Below are 21,021 nucleotides of genomic sequence, written 5' to 3' on the forward strand. Positions count from 1 at the left end.
ACTTGTTGGTAAATCCACCAATATCATTGTCACTATCACCACCTTCACCTTCATTACTATATTAATAAAATCAGTATTATTGTTAATACTATTATTTCGAAATACTGTATGTTATTAGTGTAAATGTAATTCACGCTGTCTCCACATGTTCACTCTCTTTAACCAAGGCCTTTAAACACAGCTACATGTGAACTATTATGCTTGAGAATAGCTTTATAAGTCAAAGTCACTTCACAAACAGCAGGTGGGCAGGACTTATAAGCTCACAACCAGAGCTGTATGCCTGTGATGACCATATTGGGGATATCCATTCTCAGTGACAACGTACAGAGCTAGAGCAAAGAATCTGTCTGAAGTATCAGAAGCCATTTTTGACCCACAGGGATTACTTATACATACAGTGACTTCATTATTTGAAACTTTGTTTATGTTCAATAAGAACATCAACTATTAAACATAAATATTTATTTGTAATGTGTTTATTTGTAATGTTTTATTTTTGAAGTACAAAAATAACATATGAAATGTTGAAAGTGACAAAAAAACTTAAAAGACCATTAAAAACCATTTAAATAACACGCATTTAGATTACAATATATATAGTGTAACCAAAAATGGTATAGGAGATGGACGAGGTATGTAAATTTTTACCCCTATATATTGTAATCTATATATAGTGTATATAGTTGAATATCAAGATTTTTATTTTAAATGTGAAAACAGGAGCATGCTTCCCATATGTGGCATCGTGGTTTTCTTTTAACAGCACTCTACAAGCTTTTGGGAACTGAGAAGACCAATGCTGTAGTTTGATAACTTGATCTTACATTTCAGCTCATGAATGCTTTGTCAGGTAACAGTAGGCCAAATATTTCCAGTGGGTGACAGTTTTGGACTGCAGGCAGGCCAGAGTAGAACCTGCGCCCATTTGTTAAAAAGCCATGTTGCTGTAATACATAAGGAATGTGTTTTGGCAGTATTTAGAATTATATGATTCCTCTTCTTTTTAGTACCGAGGATGCAATCTCTACCATTTACACACACACAAAAAATGTTGGTACTGAAATCATCAAACTCTTTTAACTTTGCGTTGAGCAACAGTATTCTTAAATAACTATCTGCCCACAGTTCTCTTTTACTAAGCAGGGAGGAAGATTTGACATGCTCCGTTTATATCAGACCAAGTTACTGAACCTTTGTAAGTTAATCTACTTAGTTTAATGTACATTGGCCATTTTAAGCTTTACACATGCTTGTTTGTTTTTGTACAATTTTAAATGAAAGGCTTTGCAAATCATTCATATTTAAAAAAGAAAAAAGAAATTAGGTTTTAATCAGGAAATATGCGTTTAACACAGTTTTTATAGAGAGAGTTTTATTGCTAATGACTAAAAGATTCTCAAGTAGTCTTTATTTAAAATGCATGACCGTGACTACAACACTAGATGGCGCTAGTGTAAAAGCAAAGAGGTGGCCTGAGCCCAGTGGATGACGGTTTGTGGCCAGGGCTAAATGACAATTGTTTTTATAATCGTAGTATAGTGTAAAATATCCATCATAGATTCCTGAAGCCTTCTTATTTTGATGGAACAACGTAGAAGAAACAGCTAATTGGCAATTGTATAGACTTTATGGTTAATAGTCAATTTTTGCTATAACATTTGCATATTGGTTAGTTACTAAAGTTTCAGTCATTTTCAGTCTATAAATAAATGTTATTTCAGTTGTAGTCGCTGTCATTGAAGCAACATAAATATAATTCAGAATTTTATTTGGGATGTTTTACCAGTATTACAACAGACAGCGTAGATCAGACTGTAAGATTCATATTTCATGATCCATTATTGCCATTTAAAAAAGGGATTTTGCCATCATATACAGAATATATTCACTTGCCATATATACATACATATATAACATGTCTGCAAAAATAAAGGAATATTTTATTTAGCTACATTTACTTTTCATTGTCAGTGTTAAATACAATTGCAGTAGGTTTCTGTAGTGCTATTCATTTTCAATCATATAATATTCTTATTGCACACTATTCCACAGACAAAGGCACCTGTCTTTTCTTTTTACTAAGAATACCACCTACTCCATGCAGTAAAAACAAGCCAGCATCTCCATGCCTGCTACAGCGTAAACAGTACAACAGCAGAACTAAATCCTGAGGAAGTTTCAACAAAATAATAAATATTGCTGGAGTGTAATGTAAACAAAAACACAAAATACAACCACGCCTCTCTTGTAGCACATCAACAGCAACACATTTTCCTTAAAGCTAATATAATATTCAAACAGGATATTCATTCAAGTTTTATTTGTCCCCACCCTGTTTTATATGTTCTGAAACACATAGGTCAATAATTTGTTGGAGACATACAATTTTTGTCGTTTTTTGTCCCTGTAGCTGTACAAGCACTTTCATGGCCAGCTGAGGCCCGTTCCCTTGCTATTTCATTACCAATGACACCAACATAATATCTGAAATTGATTTAAAGTGTTGAATGTGTATTTTATAGCTTTTCACTGTAATTTTAAATATGAACCCAAAGAGAGGTCAGTTCAAGTGAGGGAGGCCATCATTAGGCTGCAAAACCTGAACTAACCTATCAGAGAGACAGCAAAACAATTAAAGTGCATGATGACAGAATTCTTTCTTTCTTTTAAAAACATTTAAAACAATTGCATTAAAACAATGCCCATAATGCAACCGTTAATCTGTTAATGGCAAAGTTTTGCCAATGAAACCCCCTGAATTAAAGCTAAAAGTCTGCACATCAGTCTCATATTGATGAATTTAAAATCCACTGTGGTAGTGTGCAGGTGAAACACTACAAAACTTGTGTCTTTGTCCAACAGATTACAAACCCAAATGTAGATTTAAGTATTTTTAACTTAATTACAGTCCAGTGCCACATCTACACACTGCAGGTCGTTCTCAGTAACGCACACTACACTCAGACTCGCTCAGGCTGCCGCTGCTGCTTCGTCCTCTCCACTGCTGTCCTCCACCTGACTTCCAGCTGGCGTTTTGTGGCGAGTGTAGGTCCTCCTCCCCGGTGTCGATGCCCAGGACCTGCCTCTGAACCAGCTTAGAGTAGAGTCCGCCGCTGGCCATCAGCTCACTGTGAGATCCCTGTTCTGCCACGTGGCCCCTGTCAATTACAAGAATGTTGTCTGCCTTCTCCACTGTGCTGAGCCGATGGGCGATCACCAACACGGTGTGGTCCCGCAGGACATTGTTCAGAGCCTGTTGAACCTGTAGTGAATTCAACATATACATCAACACCCCTATATTATTCCATAATGCAAATATGCTGCATGTCTGCTTGGTAACAGCTGCTGTACTGAAGCTCTCCTCCGGCTTTGATAACACTTACAATGTGTTCACTTTCTGCATCCAGAGCGCTAGTGGCCTCATCCAGGACAAGAACACGAGGGTTGCGGATGAGAGCTCTTGCAATGGCAACCCTTTGTTTCTGTCCCCCTGATAACTGTGTGCCCTTCTCACCAACACCTCAAGAAAACAGTAAGGTAAAAGTCAGTCAAATACATCATTTCATCTTATGAAACACATCTCCATTTCTTTATTAAAGAACATAGCTCTATTTTTTTGTATGGCTGTGATATTTGTGCATTTAAATCTGAGCACTGTGTTAGTTTTAAGCAGACCCTAGAGTCAGGCTCAGCTGGCAAGCCTGGCAAATCAGCTGATCTCAGTGTCAGCCACAGTATCTCATGGTCACTTCTTACTTTTCCACACATCCTATTGGCAGATCTCAAATGGTGCATGCTACTTAAGCTGTATCAGCCAACCTATAGTTTCTGAGGCCTCTGCAAGCAGCTTTGCAATGTACAGTAAAGCTCTGTATAGTAAAACAAATCTGCCAGGGACCGATGTTAAATGTGACTTTTCCTCTCGAGGTCCCAGCTTAACAAACATGTCCATTACACATAGAGCACATAAAAAGCTGATTTACAAATGAACAGATTTAATGATTACTTGTTTCATAGCCTTTAGGAAGAGTGGTAATAAAATCATGAGCATTAGCCTTGGTGGCTGCCTGCAGCACTGCCTCCCTGGGGACATCAGTCAGGCCATAGGTAATGTTCTCCTCAACTGTGCGGGCAAACAGCACAGGCTCTTGACCTACAAGAGCCACCTGCAGACACACAATAAAGAATAGAAATTACTTTATGCTGAAGACTAAAAAGCCAAGGGGTGTATTTGTATACAAAGTATGGGACTCCGAAAAAAGAAAAACAAACTTATCATGAAGCTAGACTGTTACACTGAGAGGTCCTGTTTGATTACAAGTAACACGAGTAGCAGGCTGTAGTTTATTTTAAGTGAGTCTTGCGTACACCACCCTGCTGCTTTGAATGCTTTTCAGATGACACATAAGTGTAGTGAGAAAAGTTTACCACTAAAAATAACCCCCTAGAAAAATATTTGCTTTTTATTCATAAGAAATTATGTTTTTTAGCTCTTCTTAATGTTTTGCTTTTATGAGACTAGTTTTTATCATCTGACACAGGGCAGGAAAAATCAGAAAACATAGAGATGGGCATTGGCAGTTTTGCTCTTTTCAGGAGATTTTCAGACAACCCCTCAACAAAAGTTCTTGTGATGTTGGATTGTGCCAATGTGCACAATTCAACATCACAGTGCATTCACTGTTAGTATGTCTACAGCCTCCTGAACACTGTATCAGAGCCACGCCTCCTGCTTAGTGTAGTTCCTGCTGAGTTCTACATGTATAAAAACAAATATATATATATATATATATATATATATATATATTTTAGTGCTGTCAAAATTAAAACATTAACACGAATTAATCCGCCATCAAGGTCAACACGATCAAAATTTTTAACGCAATTAAGCATCTGGAATGCAGAATGACTCAAAATAGTTTTGGTTCCTCGTTTCAAGGACTTGAAGTGCCTCCCCAAGAGTGACAGAGAGAGAGGATAAATGTTTACAGAGGTTTTTGTTAACATGAATGTTCAAGATGTTCAATAAAAATGTTAAGTGTGTATATTTTCCCTTTTTTTCTGTTTGCTCATGCAAAATGAAATGCGATATATATATAGTAGAAAAATGAATGATATTTAATCGTGATTAATCAAAATTAATCCACAGTAACCCAGTGATAAATCTGATTAAAAAAAATTAATTGTTTGACAGCACTAATATATATTATATCTATTACCTATTTTTTTTTTAAAGTTGTATTTCACAGGAGAGATCCTGTGCTAAAAGACTGAAGAAAACTATTCAAATTCTTTTTGAATTTAAGCACACATTCTTTGTGTTTATTCTCCATTACATCATTATATTGCATAAATGTCAGTCACAAGCTTAAATATAAAGTTGAAAAAGTGTAATTGTAGCCAGGCTATTGATCAAGTAAATGTGATTAATCGCGATTAATGACAGAAAATTGTGAGATTAATTAGTTAATTTTTTTAATCTATTGACAGCACTAATATATATAAATAAATAATACAAAGATTACACATAAAAATATCTTATACACTGACTAACCTTGGAGTGGAGGTAGTCATGCTGAAAGCTTTGAACAGGCTTTCCATCCAGCAGCACCTGGCCTTGCTGAGGAAGGTAGAAATTTTCCAGAAGACTCACACAGGAGCTCTTCCCACTGCCTGAAGGTCCCACAAGGGCAGTCACTTCTCCGGGACGCAGGAGGAATGACACCCCCTGCAAAAAGACCCATTTCAAACTAAGCAGACATAATGTCAACTGCATCCTAACTTCACCCTCATTTAGTTGGTTATATTGTTGCAATCTTCTAGTAAACTGCCCTCATCTCTACCACCATGAGTCAAACAGACCACTTGTGAATAATTTCTTCAGGTGTTCAGGATCCCTGAGGACAAACCTTGAGAATATCAGTTTCAGGGCGTGTCGGGTAGGCAAACGTGACGTCTTTAAATTCAACCAGACCGGCGCATGTCTCCGGAGCCTCTGTGCCATCAGAGGGGTGTTCGGGTTTCCTATCCAGATACTCAAAAACCTTCTCAGCAGCTCCAACTCCTTGCATGAGGCCCGTGTACACTGATGCAATGCTCTGCAAAGTGAAGACAACATGGATTCATTGCCATGTCTTCAGAACAGAAAACAAACGACCTGTGGAGAATGATAGATGAAATACCTCAAGACATTCGCCGAGCTCTAGCATGTATATGAAAAAAGATATCAAGGCACCGCTACTCATCTGATTAGTAATCACAAGGTGGCCTCCATAGTAGAGGATAGCCAGCTCGAGAGCAAGCTCTGAGATCTGGAAAACACACAAAAAATCCCTTGCTGTAAGGTAAAAACAGAGACCACTAAATAAACCATGCAGATGAATTATGTAAAGGGTAACTGCAGATACCTACACAACTGGACCACATGTAGCAAGCGTAGGCCAGGGCTTGTTTTTTGTTGAGCTGGAACATGACTAAGAGTTTGGCGTAATAGGAATCGGCCTCTCCATTCTCGTTGGCAAAGCTCCGCACCGTCCTCATGGCTGAGATGGTTTCTTCTGCAACTTTATTGGCCTCTGCGAGGGTTGTTTGCACCTTTTTGGTCAGATTCTGGAAAGAACAGAAGAAAATATAAAAGTTATCTAATCGTAAATAGTAGAGAGCCTGATTGGGAATAGTGTCAGGGATTCTTTTGTAGCAGGGGTGTGGTCTCTAGCCCGCCTGACCAGGAGGAGTCGAACATTAACTCAGCTCTTCCAGGGCACCCTGCAGACTCGGCTGCTGGCAACAGCAAGCGAGTGCGGCCACCGCTGGGATGACGTGAACGCCAAACAGGAGTCCATCACAGGTTGACTGCAAGTATGTGAGTAAGACCTTCTGAGGAGGGTTTCACTTTTCTCTCTTTTTTATAATTGACCCTTGTTTTTTCTCTCTCAGCTCCTTGTCTCAGAGTGGGAGGGATTTGAAGCACAAAGGGAGGTTTGGTTGGCTGATATGGATGTCCACCTGAGTGAGGTTGACCAGCTGACAGGAAACACCTGTGAAAAACTGAAACAACTGCAGGTGTGGGGTTGTTTTGATATGACATATATTTGATATGATACATACGTCAGAGACATTATCCTAAACTGGACTAACAAAGGACCATGAGTCCAACATGAAACTTACCTTACATAAGGTAAGGCTGAAGTTCATTGATAATTTTAATCAAAAACTTGTTGAAATATTTTTACTGAACATGCAAACATCTGCTAATGAAAATGTGTTGATCTATTGGTCTGTTATGAAGCAATTGCTATTTCTAATGTGTCTTTATCACTTTCTGATGTTTTATTAATTAAACAATACATGTATTAATTGTTGTGTTATCTATAGATATAGTATTTATATATATTTATTTATAGTATAGTAAAAATGTTAATTATTACTGTTTAAATGACTAATATGTGACATGTATTAGTAGTGATGTGGTGCTGAGGGTTAAAATGCCTTTTTGTCTTTTGGTATACTACGAAATGGCAATAAACCATTAATATATGTCTATGCTGTGGTCGTATTTATTTTACCCTACTCAAATTCAATTTATGATACATTTTATTTTGAAAGATTTAAAATGGTTCTTTAAAGAACCATTTGAAGGACCTTTTTAAAAATGGTTCTTTAAAGAACCATTTTTAAAAAGGTTCTTTGAAAAACCATTAAAGGTGAACTCTGGGTCAGACAGACAGGTGACAGTCTCAGGTGTATACACTGCTACAAAACAGCACAAGAGAAGGAGGATTAGTGTTTGTGTTATTACGAGTGCTAAACAAGAAGAGTTCCCAGATGGTTCAGTGGACACATGTGTGACTGCTGTGATTAAAGCATCTTTCTTTCAGCTTAACGAGTGAACCGTCAGCTCGTTCAAACACACGTTAAAGTCCGTTTGGCTCAACACCACCGAACAGAGGCAGCAATATAACATAGCTAACATTAACAGTGCAGTGAATTCTGCTTGCGCCGTGATATTCAGGACTGCAAACCGAGCAGCATCACTGACTTTCAGCTTGTTGTGTTTATGGATATATGACTGACTTTAATTATCCATAAAATCATCACATTCTCGGTAAGATTAAAGTCAACTATTGAACGGCGTATATTTAAAGTAAAGGCTGTAAAACCAAATTACCAAAGTACAAACATCGCTAATGTCACATAACTTTGCCGGCATGTGGCCAACAGTAATGTTTTAATGTTCTTCATTATTAAGCATTCGCACATAAATAAGTGACATAATATTCAGTACTTACTTTTGACAATTCATTCTTTGGCCTCTCTGCTTCTGCCGTATTTTGCGGCGAGAAGGGAACGGCCGAAGAGTGAACTGTCAAAAGTAAGTACTGAATATTATGTCACCCCTGATGATCGACCAGGACAAACTCAGCAGTGTGTGAGGAAGAGGAGGAGGAAGAGCCAGCAGCAGCTGACAGATGGAGAGAATAGACAGACTGCTCCCTGTTTGTGAAGGACTGACAGGAAAGTTTAAAATAACTAATTGTCTGTCCTGAATCAGTCTTATTAGGTAATGTTCAAATAATTTTATCATTCCAGTGTTTTCAGTGTGGGAGAAAGTACTCAGGGCCTTCAAGTTACACACTATGAAAGGCAGAAACAAGTTTAATGTTCAGAAACAACAACATCCTCGTTTTTCCCAGGTGTAACAAAGAACTCAGTCAACTTACTAGATGAATTTCCGCCTCGCACAGCCTTTATGTGCAGGGTGCACATAAGTAATTGCTTAAAGGAGCACATAAGCAAGCTCCTTTAAGCAATTACTTTGGTGTTCCTCCACCTCCAAAGAAATGTCAGAAGGAGTCCGAACCGCAAAAAGAAGCGCGTATTCTCGGAAAAGTGGTTGCAGGAGGTGAGCTGGCTTCAAACAAATGATGAACGCACAAAGATTTGGTGCAGAATATGCCGTGAAAATCCCACTCTAGCAGACAAAAACAGTGCCTTTTATATGTACGCAAACGCACGTTGCAACTTCTTATCTGGTGCGCGTCTTTTATTTTGACAGCGAATGCGCACCTGCGGACCGCTTATATGCACCACTGTTTATACATTTTTAAACCTTTGTTAGACACACAAACGTATTTGCCAGCTCTGCACACAGTGCACTCCATCTCCCATTTATTCTGAGGGACGGTACAAGGGAAATTTGTTTTGCAGTTTGTCTGAAAAGATGCACTTGCACTTTGGCATCTTGTGGCATCTTGTGGCATCTTTTCAGCGCGCCGCTGCGCACTCTGTCCTGACTGTGAGCGCGGAACAACCACTTACAATGCAGCAGTTCGGGACGAAGTCGCACATATGGGTCCTCTGTATGCCTATAGGAAAACCCGGACATTTTCATCCATCTCGAAAATCCCGCCGGACAGAACGTGAAAAGTGGACATGTCCGGGGAAAAGAGGACGGTTGGTCACCCTATGTGTACTCATGTTGTACAATGTGTTGAACTGTATTATGGTTATTGCTGTTTAACAGAGAGACAGTATTTTATTTGTCACCACAAGGAAGCACGTATGCTGCGTCATCACGCCCCTGAGAGAGAAAGTGTACCCCAACAAAAATGGCACCCATGAGGAAAGGTTTTGCCGCGTTCCCTAATGTGGAACAAAGTTCTCAAAATGTTAAGGACATTTTTGCCTCCGTCGTCATTTCCCTTCGACTTGATCACTGTTGATGCTGCAATACTCAACAACTGTAATAACTATTTCTCAAGACCACTTTAAAAAAATTACAATAATATGTGACTTCTTGGAAGCAAACTATAAAGAAATTAACATTCAGACAAAACTACTTTACCTTGTAGTATTCACCATAAAGTTTTGAGACTAGACCGATGAAAGGAAATCCCATGATGGTCACCAGTGTAAGCTTCCAGGACATGCCAAACATGAAGATGAAGAAGCCAACGCTCTTAATGACACTCCGCAGGAAGACATTGACGTTCTGGGAGATGAGGTCGCTCACCTGGGTGGTGTCAGCAGACAGACGTGAAAGGATGTCACCTGTAGGGTTACACGGGCGTGGAATAACATTAGAACGGATCAATGGAAGGGAGCAATGTGTGCACAGGAACTCGCGTTCAACATCACCTGTGTGATTTTCATCAAAAAAGGCAATTTCCTGCCTCATCAAGGTTCGGAAAAGATGGTTCCTGAGACGAAGGTTTAATCTCGCAAACGTCAGGGTGAAGACACCTCCTCGTACTCCGATTGCAAGTGAACTGAGGAGAGAGAAAAGACTGCCATGAAGCAGTTCTGTGGTTTGGCATTTAACACACGTCATCATCTAAACAAAGCAAGCAGCCTCGCCAAGGGTCATCTCAGTATATAAGCTTAATGCATTCCTCTGTGTAATTTACAACAAAATGTAAACAAAACGTAAAAAACAAAAATTAAAACCTACAACTGCGGATGCTCACCTGGCTAAGGCCAGTGCTGCAAGTATGATCACAGGTTTGGCAAAGTACTCCATGCTTTGGTGAACCACAATGCTGTCTATGGCTTTCCCATAGTAGTACGGTATGAAAGCCTCACCTGAAAGCAAAGAGTCATTATTACTTAATGTTTTTTAAAGTCTAAGTTGAACTGATGATCCATACATAAAGGCTTTGTGACAACTTGAGCATTCAATTTTATTTCATTTGCTTTTTATCCATCCATCCATTCGCTTACGCTTATCCCTTTCAAGGTGGCGGGGTGTGCTGGAGCTTATCCCAGCTGTCATAGGGCGAGAGGCGGGGTACATCCTGGACAGGTCGCCAGTCTGTCGCAGGGCTAACACACAGAGACAGACAACCATTCATGCTCACATTCACACCTATAGGCAATTTAGATTGATCAAGTAACCCATCCCCACAAGCTGCATGTCTTTGGACTGTGGGAGGAAGCCGGAGTACCCGGGGAGAACATGCAAACTCCACACTGAAAGACCACAGCCTGATGAAGAATTGAACTCAGGACATTCTTGCTGTGCGGCAACAGTGGTAACCTCCATGCTCCATGCTTTTTTTATTCAATTCTAAATCAGAGTGAAAAATAAGGTCACTGTACATTCATAGTGAGAGCGTTTTTTGGGACATTTGGGACTCCCCTTGTCCCAAATGTTTTTCTAACATTTAGGAACAGAACCTCGAGGTGTTTGGGCTCACCCTTAGAGCTCAGATGCTCAGTTCCTGGGGAGCAGTTCAGGCAAGGGAAGATTAGTTAAGATGCCTCCTGAACACCTCCAATATGAAGTTTTTCTTGTACCCAACAAGAAAGAGACACGTGGGCCCACCAAGGACATGCTGGACAAATTATGTCTCTTGGCTGGTTTGGAATATCCTTGTGGAAGAGCTGGAGGCTGAAGTGGAGGAAAGTGAGTTCTAGGTGTCTCTGCTCAGACTGTTGCCCCTGTAATCGCTTTTTAAGCAGCACAAAACCAATGGATGGATGGACAAATGCATAGTTTAGATGTACGAGTACAGAAAATACCTCAAATTTTTATATTGCACTTCAAAGAAAATGAGCAAACTTCCAAAATGATTTGAATGAAATGTGTGTATTTAATGATATTCCATAAGTTAAAGATTTGATGAAACTGATAAAACTCTGAGTGCTGTTGGAGGTTCTGGCATTCAGCCCACTGTTATGAACAATAATGAGCCTTAAAGTTACTTACACCTATTAATGTATACATAGACGTTTATTGGCATTCACCAAATATACCATTTCCAGCTCTTTTATTTTTATTCTTCGACTCTAATAGAGACGCTCTGTATACTTCACAGTTGAAATGAAACCCAGCGTATATTATACAGGGCCTTGGCACAGGCACCGTTTAAGTCAACTTTCTTCTGATTGGCTAGTCCTTTGAAACAGAAGGTTTGAACAGCAGGTGGGTGAGGCTTCTGGTTAGTAATGTAGATGAATATACTGATCAATATCTTTGGGCTTTATGACAAAAAACATTTGTCTTTTAGCAACTGGGACCCATATGAGCGAGTTAGGGGTCCTTTTAATAATTCCATGACAGAAAGCATCAATAATTGGAACATATTGAAAAGAACGCACTTGTTTTTCAACCATAGCACTTATCTGTAATTAAAAAGTGTTGTGTAACGTGGCATGAGTAGCGTAATCAGAACCTGCAGACTCAGTTTTGTCAGTTGCATTGGGGCAGTGTGTCTAAATCCTTTATAACAGACAGCAGTAAATAATGTGACATTAAGGACACTCACACACAGCAGAGATGATGAGGAAGAGGACAGCAACAGAGAGCAGCTCAGCATCCTTTTTGCAGTAGCTCAGCAGGCGTCCCAGTGTAGCCCCTGAGCTGCTGTCCTTCTCCTTCTTTCTCTCAGAGCCCAACTCCTGCTCCTCCTCGCCAACTGTCTCCACCAGCTTTTCAGTGTCCTCACGGCCCCTTGTTCCTCTACCACTACTGCTGCTCTCAGGCTCCGGCTCCTTCCCCAGCCACCTCCAGAGCAGCATTACTCCCAGAGAAGAGGCACAAGTCCAACATATCAGACTCAAGAGCCAGGGCTGGTGACTGATGCTCAAAGTCCTCACCTCAGTCAGCATCAGCAGCTTGGCCAGTGTATAGGTGATGACGATCAGACAGATAAGGAGAATAAGGCTGGTGGATTTAGCAACCCTCTGCGGGCCGTCCACCTTGTTCCATGTCACCCCTAAAGAGGCTCCCAGCAGGAGGGAGGCTCGGAGCAGCACTGTCCCCCAGATGTCCAGTGCAGACTGAAGGATGTTAAAGTTGAGAGCATCCTCTGTGAAGGTGCTCAGCTGTGATCCATGTGCGTACAGGACAGTGGTGGTGACAACATCCAGGAGGACGTATGACACGATGCAGCCCACAGCCAAGTTGATTCCCATGTTGATTATCAGAACAGAGAGCAGCACCAGCACAAAGCAGCAAACAGCGGCTTGAGAAATAATCGGTTACAGTGCAGCAGCGGTGTGAATAAAATGTGAGAAAAGTTTCTCAAGACATACACCAGACAAGAACACAAACACTCAGCAAACCGGATTATTTTAAATATTCTTTCCGGTCTTTTCCCGTTTTATGCAGCTGCACAGAAAATATCAAGTAGTCTTATTACAACTACCAGCATTTAGGACGTCACTACACCGTTAATGATTGTCCAGCCATGCCGCAACATTACTGTAACACATATCCTGCTAAATTGTTGGCTAGCTTTGTGAATTAGCTTCTTGAGGGCGGTCAGCTGCGTTGCGTCAGACTTCCGTGTTAAATCTTGTTACTGTCCAGCCCCGACAGCATTCGGTAACTCACTGAAACCCCTTTCCTTATTCAATGTTGTCCTCAAACACATGCATTACAACCCAAACTGACTCAAGTTCATGTAACGAATACATAAACTTCGATACCGGCGTTCAATGGGACGCCGGCATCGAAGCTCGTTTAGATTACAGAAGATTAAGAGTGAGCGTTTCTACCACCAGTTTATCTTTTTTGCTATCTTGTGTTTTTCTACTCAAGAGGTTCACATGTCCCTAACCCGAATACAAAGCCAATGACGTCTGATGGTTAAAGAATGCCCACTCCTGTTCTGCAGACTACAGAAACCCGCTTTTAAATGGCTAAAGTTACATGAAAGAAGACAGAGTGACACATCTTCCCTTTTAGCTTTACGGATGTTGCCATAGAGTCTCGCTGAAAATGACCAGTTTGGCTCCTCCCAGTTTTCCATTAAAGGGGACATGGAACATAACATGTATCACTCTGTTTGTGAAGCTAGATTTAAAACAATCAGTCTTTTAACCTTCTGTTTTAGAGCATGTGCAGTGCCATCTGACACCAATATGACATCACTGGGTTGGCGGGTCAGAAGTATGAAGTTACTATCAGTTAATAACCATCAGTAAGTTAATGACTTACTAACAGGTTGTTGTTGCATTGGGTTTTAGGTCATCTCATCTATCATGTGAGTCACCACAGAGCTTCTTAAAGTAAACTCAAGCCAACTGAAGCCTAGCAAACCCTCCCAGCTGTGGTCATATCTGACTGAAAGATGGCATCAGAGTTTTATAGAATCTTGGTGTTTGTGTTACTTTGTCCACTGACTTTTGAGCTTGTGAAAGTCAATTTTACAGTCACTGGGATTTTTTTTGTTATTAAGTAAATTAAACAGAAATTCTCAAAATTATTGTGACTGTCATACATATCTGTGATTTATTAGAAGAGATGGATGGATTAAAACTAAAGGGAAATAACTACTATTTGAGCTCACGTTTAGAAACCAAAATTCTATTATTACTTATGACTAATTCAACAAATTTGAATATTTATAAACTTATTAGCTCAGTGAGACATTTATTTTTGTAGTTTGTGTGTTGTGCAGTAGAGCCAGCATATTTTTCAAAGATGATATAAATTTGAAATCAACAGGAACTCTTGCAACAAGGTGTAGAGTGCCCTCTGGTGGACAAACAATGCAATATCGACACTCGTAACACGGTGAAAGGGTGTTTCTCTCTTCTCTTTTTTTACTTCTTAAATTTTCATTTATCTGTTGTTGTAAATGCCGATATCAATGAGTGATGATCGGATAACAATTTTCCACTGACAAATTGGCCAGGCTTTAAAAATAACTACACATCTAGTATACATAAATGAAACAACACCTTTATTTGTAAAGTATTTAGCAAATAAAAGGTACAAATACCTTTATAGTACTACAAAATGAAAATAAGTTAAGATGATTTTCAGGAAAAACAACAGTTCATTGGTGAAAAGAGTGCGGGCGTAAAAGAAGATGTGGGCCGCTGGTTGAATTCCGGATGAAATTCCAGATAATTCAGGTACCTTTGGTGCCTTGCACTGACCTGAGTATCACCAACATCCGGAACATCTTCTGCACCTACACCCTCCTCAGTTTACATCGGACTCAGCCAAGTGATACACTAACTCAGTCTTTACATCCTCTGAGCTGCTCTGCTCGGTGGCCAGCACCGTCTCAACGGGAAAAGTCAAATACAAACGCTCCTCTTTCACTTTTTTCAGTGAAGGTGCTTCTCCTGGAGAAAACATGGGGTCTGCCGCTTTAAAGGTCACTGGGGACATGTTGTGTGACTTGCGCTTGGCATTCTTCTTCTCTTGTTTGTAGGCTGCATTCATATTGGCTAACACCTGAACATGGAACCAAAGGATAAAAGAGACAAAAACCAGATGAGCTTCCATGCACATTTGCTGTCACTTAATTTAAGGCTAATAACAGAGATTATGGAGGATGTTATAATGGGATTCTCTAATAGATCAGTTTAATTTGCTAAATCAACGTAATCAACTTTAATTTAACGCACGTGTAAAAAAAAATGCACTGAAATCAATTATTTTTCCACAATAATTAAATAGATTCAACATCTTTCTACAACAGAATTGCAGACTGCACAGATGGTACCTTCCCAAAGGAAAAAGTACTATAGCTTACTAGGGTATATTAGACTTAATAGTTACTATATACAGTAATGGACTTCTATACATTTTACATCAGATTAAAACTTTGGTTATAAGATTCAGATAATTATTTATTAAAAGCTAGACATTTTAAATGAGAATAAGAAAGAAAAGTATTTCTGTGTGCCCCCTTTTCCCTGTTAACGCCCTACCTGCCCCCCTGGCAAAACTTTGCTAGATCAGCCCCTGCACAGTTACCAGCCGTCAGCTACGTGGAAAAGGATCCTGGTCTAGAAAGTAATATTAAATAAATTCTAACAACAGCTTATCAAGGTTAAACGTGCTGCTGTTGTTCAGCCGCTGGTTTCCTCTTTCTGGTGCAAAGTGGGCCAAAAACAAACAAGAAAGACGGACTCGTGACAGAAAAAACGATCAGCTGATCATTGATCAGTTTCATGATTGAAGTAGCAGCAGGAGAGGGAGGGAGAGAGAGAGGCAGTCGCTCCACATATCGGTTGTTAAGCTTAACGCGGGAATGCTTTACAAACATTCAAAGATGAACTTACACACTTGCTTTACTTCTCTCTGGGATAACTTCCTCGGAGATGAAATGCCGGTTTGGTAGCGAGACTCCAAATGCTCAACCAGACCTGCGACAGGTCTGGCACAGCCGCTCTATCACGTGATGCACACTGCACCGATGTGCTGAGGTTATGAGCTGAGTTACGCCAAGTTTTGTGAGGTGCTTTCGTGATTTTTAATGGATCGGATTACATTTTTTATTTCTCTCCGATATCCAATCCAGTAATTTAGGTCAGTATCGGACCAATAACGATACGTAATATCGGATCGGTCCATCTCTACTAATTACGATTTTAAATTTGGATCTATCACTCCAAAAGACATTCTGCCACTTATCTGCAGTCCAGTTCTTGTGGAATTTGGCATTCCTCAGCCTTTTCTACCCATTTCCCCTCCTTAACAATAGCTTCCTGTCAGTCATCGTTCCACTGAGATCATTTCTGAAGAGGTTTCAGTGATCGTTAGATGGGTCCGACACACGTCTTAGATTCTCTGTCAGAGCTTTGCGGGATATTTTTCTAATTCTTACAGACATGACTTTTCTCATACAGTTCATCTATTGTAGATTGTTGTTTTCATTCCTGCCACATCGTTTGTCCTCCACTTGTCCGTTTCCTTAGGACACACTGCACAACATGTCCACATATGCCAAGTTTTTGTCAGTCATCTTAGTGGTGCAAAAATACTATTTCACATCTGTCAAAGGCGTTATCTTTGGCAACTAAAGAAGAGTGCACAAATTGTGTCTTTTTGCATCAGACAGCTAGTAACAAAGTACCTATAGGTACAATTTAAAGTTGATTCTTTGCCAAGTTGTCTGTTATGTGCGGACACAACAGTGACTCATCCCTTGAGTTAGCTGCATTTTGTTTATGCTTGAGTGATTCACAGATCAGTGCTAAGTGGCTTAACATAACAGAAACCATTCCCCTGCAAATATTCAGGTACAAGGGCTGAACTGACAATGAGTGAAGAATGATCAGAGCCTGGGGAACTGCTGTTCAAGACCACGTTAGGAAAATGACAAGACTATCTGGCTCCTTGTTGGCAAAATATAAGGAAATGTTTGGTGGCTCAAGACTTTTGCACACAACTTTATTAGCATGCAACTATTGTTTTATGACAGACTTCCTGACCTCTGCCTGGATTCACGCGATCGCACACTCGATCACCAGCATCCATTTTCACTTAAGGAAGACAGAAGAAAATGATGAGAATTACCAGCTGCTTAACAGAGGTCTGCTGCTCCTGAATGACACTCATGTACGCAGAGGCCTTCTCCTTCGTAGAGTACACATCCTGCTCCGGCTCGTCACGATTCAGCCAACTTGCTGCGTTCTACGTGAAAAGAAATTATGTTTGAGGAATGGCAAACAAACCAGGTGTTTAGAGCTCACTTATCTCCTGCAGTCTCACCTCATTTGGTAAACTGGCTGTCCTGTTAAACATGAGAGAGTAAGGAGTGAACTTTGTTGTGGGGTTGGTGGATGTCCTGAACAGAAATAGCACAGGGTCGAGAAAATCATCCCATTCTGCCTGCTTCTCCGACACCATCTGCAGTATGGCTTCTTTCAACAGAGGGCTTGTGCAGTCGTGGAGTGGGTTGAGCTGAGGCTGATCCACAGGAGAGACCTTCTGTGTGATGCTCCACCTTTCAAACAGCACCTTTGTCACCTAGAAAATTAAAAATCAAGATCAAAACATGCCTCCGTAGTGTTGACCTACCGTTCTCAATCTTATTATTTTATACGACTCTGCTGCTGCAGTCTCACCTTATCACAGAAGTCAGCATTCTGTGTACAAACTATCATTTTAGGAGCACCGAACCTGATTAAAAACAGAGCAAAGATCAGCATCGGTCTGAAAAGCACCACTGTAGGTATTTAATTCTTGGTAATTTTGCTCATGTGCATGGTTTGCAAATAAGTTGTTTTCAACCTGTATATGCATTTAGAAATGCATCTTGCAACCGAGGCAACGTCTGTCTTTTGCACTGGGAAAGCCTCTGGCCATTTAGTGAAGTAATCAATCACCACCGTGACATTCTTGTTGCCTCTCTGGGTCGCTGGCAAGGCCCCTGACAAAGAGGAGAAACAAACCACACTGTCAGCCTAACATCTGTGGAAAGAAATGATCTTGCAGACATAATCAAAGAGAATTTGCTTAAATGAACTGAGGCAAAAACCTATCGTGTCAATCCCGACAATTTCCCAAGGTGCATCCACTTTTATTGGCCGAATAGTTCTCAACTGGTTCTTATTTCTCTCTGTGTGCTGACACGTTTCACAGACTTTTATCTGAAACAGTGGTAACAAAAGTTAGACACTGTTATCAGCATTCCTACCAGATTTGAAAAACAAACAAACAAATACCATACACAGAGGAATGTGTGTACCCAGTCCACGACGTCCTTGATGATTCCCAGCCAGTAGTACTTGCTCTGGATCCTGTGGACAGTCTTCTTCTGGCCCAGGTGATGGCCAATATCGCTGAAGTGGCAGTCAAGAAAAATCTGCCTCTTCCTCTCAGACTCAATCACCACCTCCCTTTTCTCTTCCTTCTTGGGCCCCACATAGTAGAGCTTGCCCTCTTGAACACAGATATAAATCAGGGAATCATGTAGTGAGAAACTTAATCCCAGGTCATACCATACCGCATTATAAATGTAGGCATTTAAGGTCGTCTTGATCTCTAGCAAAAGTAGACATTTACATGATCAAAACTGCGAACTGCCTGAAAACAGCTGTGGTCTATCTTTAATTCGGCATATAAACAGGTTATCTAAAAATGAATATTATTCCTATAATCGTTTTCATCTAAAGTACCCAAGAGCTCATTTTTGCAAGCACCGAGGATCAGTTTTAGAATTGTGAGTAGCCAAATTTTCTGCAGATCCCTACTGATCCACCTAGTTATGCCCTAAACGTTATACCAGCCTAGCAAGGAAATTTTAAATCAGGGGAGGGAGAAGCCAGGAGTTAAACTGACTGCTGGAGATGAACAAAAGCAACACACACCGCTGCTGAACCGAGTGACTGAATGAAGCCCTACCATCGATGATGAATTTCTGAGCGTATCTCTTGAGGTTCTTCTTTCGTATCGGATTCATCGTCTGAGGAAAACTGCCTTTAGCCACAAACGTGTAAATGTCTCCGAGTTTGTTGGAGCTGGATTCAACCACCTCCTCCTCAGCCACTGGCAGTGACTCCACGCTCAGCATTTCACAGGACGAAAGTGAGCACAGCCAGTGTGCTCCTTATTAAACATAGAAATACCTTTTGTCCAACGGCATCATTAGCATCTAAACTACAGAAACACAAGAGTTACAGGTCAGGATGAAAATACTGTACCTGTCTTCTTCTACTTTGTCCTTTAGGTGGTTGCTATCAATTATTGTTTCTTTAGCACCCCCTTCTGGAAGTATAGCCGTAGGTACTCAGATACATCTCTTAAAAAACAAAAACAAAACAATCGTAGCTAAAAGTTAGCCGGAAGTAGCAGTTTGCTAAGTTTTGATAAGTTTTTTTTTTTTTTTTGTATTTTTTTTTTGTTGGTTGTTTTTTGTTTATTTACATCAGGTTTTCTCGAATGACTTAACTTCTGACCGTAGCTCTAAAAAGTATAAATCTATCGTAAATCTTGACTTAAAGCTTGATTTAGACCGGTTATGTAGTAACCGGAAGCATCTTTTATCCCTACACTACAACCTTCCACGCCATTCAAGTGGTTGTGGTATGTGGGTGGTGCTCTTCAGGTTATGTATAATGTTGCTGAGTAGGGTAAAATGGGACTCCGGTTATGGCATAAGTTATGACGTAGATCTAACGCAGAAGTAAGGAGAGGCCAGCCACCCTTCATGCAATAGGCGATCTAATTCTTTCAGTCATTAGATACAGCTTGTGAACATATGTGAGTGTGGGTGTGGACGCAAGATGAAAGATACTTCAATTCCTCCACTCGGTTAAAAACTCGTGTCTGGCCCAGAGTGGGCAATCCCCCCTTTTCCAGCTGAGAATAAATGCCCTTAGGCTTGAGGATGCTAATTCTCATTCCCGCCACTGCAGAGTCGGCTGTGAACCACTCCACTGTAAGCTGGAGGCCACGACTTCAAAAAAGCAACACAACCACATCATCGACAAAAAGCAGAGATGAGATCATGAGGCCACCAAAATGGAAGCCTTTCACCATTTGGCTGCACCAAAAAATTCTGTCCATAAAAATTATGAAGAGTATCATAACAAAGGACAGCCCTGGCGAAGTCTAACACCCACCATGAAATAGTTTGACTTACTGCTGGCTCTTACTGCAGTTGCACAGGCTCCAAATGGCTTACAGTAAGTGGGCAGAAACCCCATATTCATAAAGCATCTCCCACAGAAGGTGGTCCCAAGTCCACAAAACAGACTTGTTGTGCACTCTGGTGCACACTTAAATATCCTTGAGAGGATAAAGAGGTGGTCAAGCATTCAATACAGGACAAAAACCAAACTGATGTATAACTTCCGATGGAGGCTGAGTAGTAAGAGCCCTCTGTGACTGGCGCCCCCACTCCTTCAGTTGAAGTCAGCAGCATCCCACTGTTGTCCACCATCTGGTTCAGGGAACATGTGGAACATAATCCAAACAAAATCAAAAAGTCCCTTTTTTGATGCATCTCGAGTCCATGATTGTCTCCATCTAACTTCCAGGTGGATGTTTTTTTAATACTTATATTTGTCAGATTATTACAGATTATAACATCACCCACCCACCCACCCAACACACACACACACACACACACACACACACACACACACACACACACAAACACACACACACACACACACACACACACACACACACGAGCAAATAAAAATGAAAACATGGACCTAAGCTAAGTGTATATAAGGGCTGTTCCTATTTGATATAACTGTCTCATGTTTTTGACGCCTTTTGGACGGAGGGGCTATTGACGGATGGAATGGGATGTATGTATG

General features: G+C 40.5%; 2 protein-coding genes across 2 annotated transcripts; both read right to left on the minus strand.

Annotated features, from left to right (window-relative positions):
- Positions 1-2,678: 2,678 nt before the first annotated feature.
- Positions 2,679-13,693, minus strand: abcb9 (ATP-binding cassette, sub-family B (MDR/TAP), member 9). The gene is made up of 11 exons (XM_085181112.1): positions 12,270-13,693; positions 10,470-10,584; positions 10,141-10,271; positions 9,848-10,053; positions 6,415-6,612; positions 6,186-6,314; positions 5,913-6,101; positions 5,558-5,731; positions 4,010-4,169; positions 3,387-3,523; positions 2,679-3,265 (listed from the first exon to the last, which is right to left on the minus strand). The coding sequence occupies exons 1-11, from the start codon at positions 12,916-12,918 to the stop codon at positions 2,945-2,947; spliced, it is 2,409 nt and encodes an 802-aa protein (XP_085037238.1). The 5' UTR covers positions 12,919-13,693; the 3' UTR covers positions 2,679-2,944.
- Positions 13,694-14,676: 983 nt separating this feature from the next.
- LOC146507246 (gypsy retrotransposon integrase-like protein 1) lies at positions 14,677-19,783 on the minus strand. Its single transcript, XM_085181116.1, has 8 exons — positions 19,097-19,783; positions 18,441-18,634; positions 18,231-18,342; positions 17,984-18,122; positions 17,818-17,872; positions 17,462-17,719; positions 17,267-17,383; positions 14,677-15,196 (listed from the first exon to the last, which is right to left on the minus strand). The coding sequence occupies exons 1-8, from the start codon at positions 19,263-19,265 to the stop codon at positions 14,939-14,941; spliced, it is 1,302 nt and encodes a 433-aa protein (XP_085037242.1). The 5' UTR covers positions 19,266-19,783; the 3' UTR covers positions 14,677-14,938.
- Positions 19,784-21,021: the final 1,238 nt, after the last annotated feature.

Source organism: Neolamprologus multifasciatus, chromosome 12 (assembly GCF_963576455.1).
Source record: "Neolamprologus multifasciatus chromosome 12, fNeoMul1.2, whole genome shotgun sequence".
Lineage (NCBI taxonomy): Eukaryota > Metazoa > Chordata > Actinopteri > Cichliformes > Cichlidae > Neolamprologus > Neolamprologus multifasciatus.

Coding starts and splice junctions, on each gene's coding strand:
- LOC146507246 (XM_085181116.1), bottom strand. CDS start 19,265: ATGCTGAGCGTGGAGTCACTGCCAGTGGCTGAGGAGGAGGTGGTTGAA. Junction 18,635..19,096: donor TCAGAAATTCATCATCGATG/GTAGGGCTTCAT, acceptor TCTGTGTTCAAG/AGGGCAAGCTCTACTATGTG. Junction 17,720..17,817: donor ATGCTGACTTCTGTGATAAG/GTGAGACTGCAG, acceptor TTAATTTTCTAG/GTGACAAAGGTGCTGTTTGA.
- abcb9 (XM_085181112.1), bottom strand. CDS start 12,918: ATGGGAATCAACTTGGCTGTGGGCTGCATCGTGTCATACGTCCTCCTG. Junction 10,272..10,469: donor GCAGCACTGGCCTTAGCCAG/GTGAGCATCCGC, acceptor CTCTCTCCTCAG/TTCACTTGCAATCGGAGTAC. Junction 6,315..6,414: donor GCTACATGTGGTCCAGTTGT/GTAGGTATCTGC, acceptor TGTGTTTTCCAG/ATCTCAGAGCTTGCTCTCGA.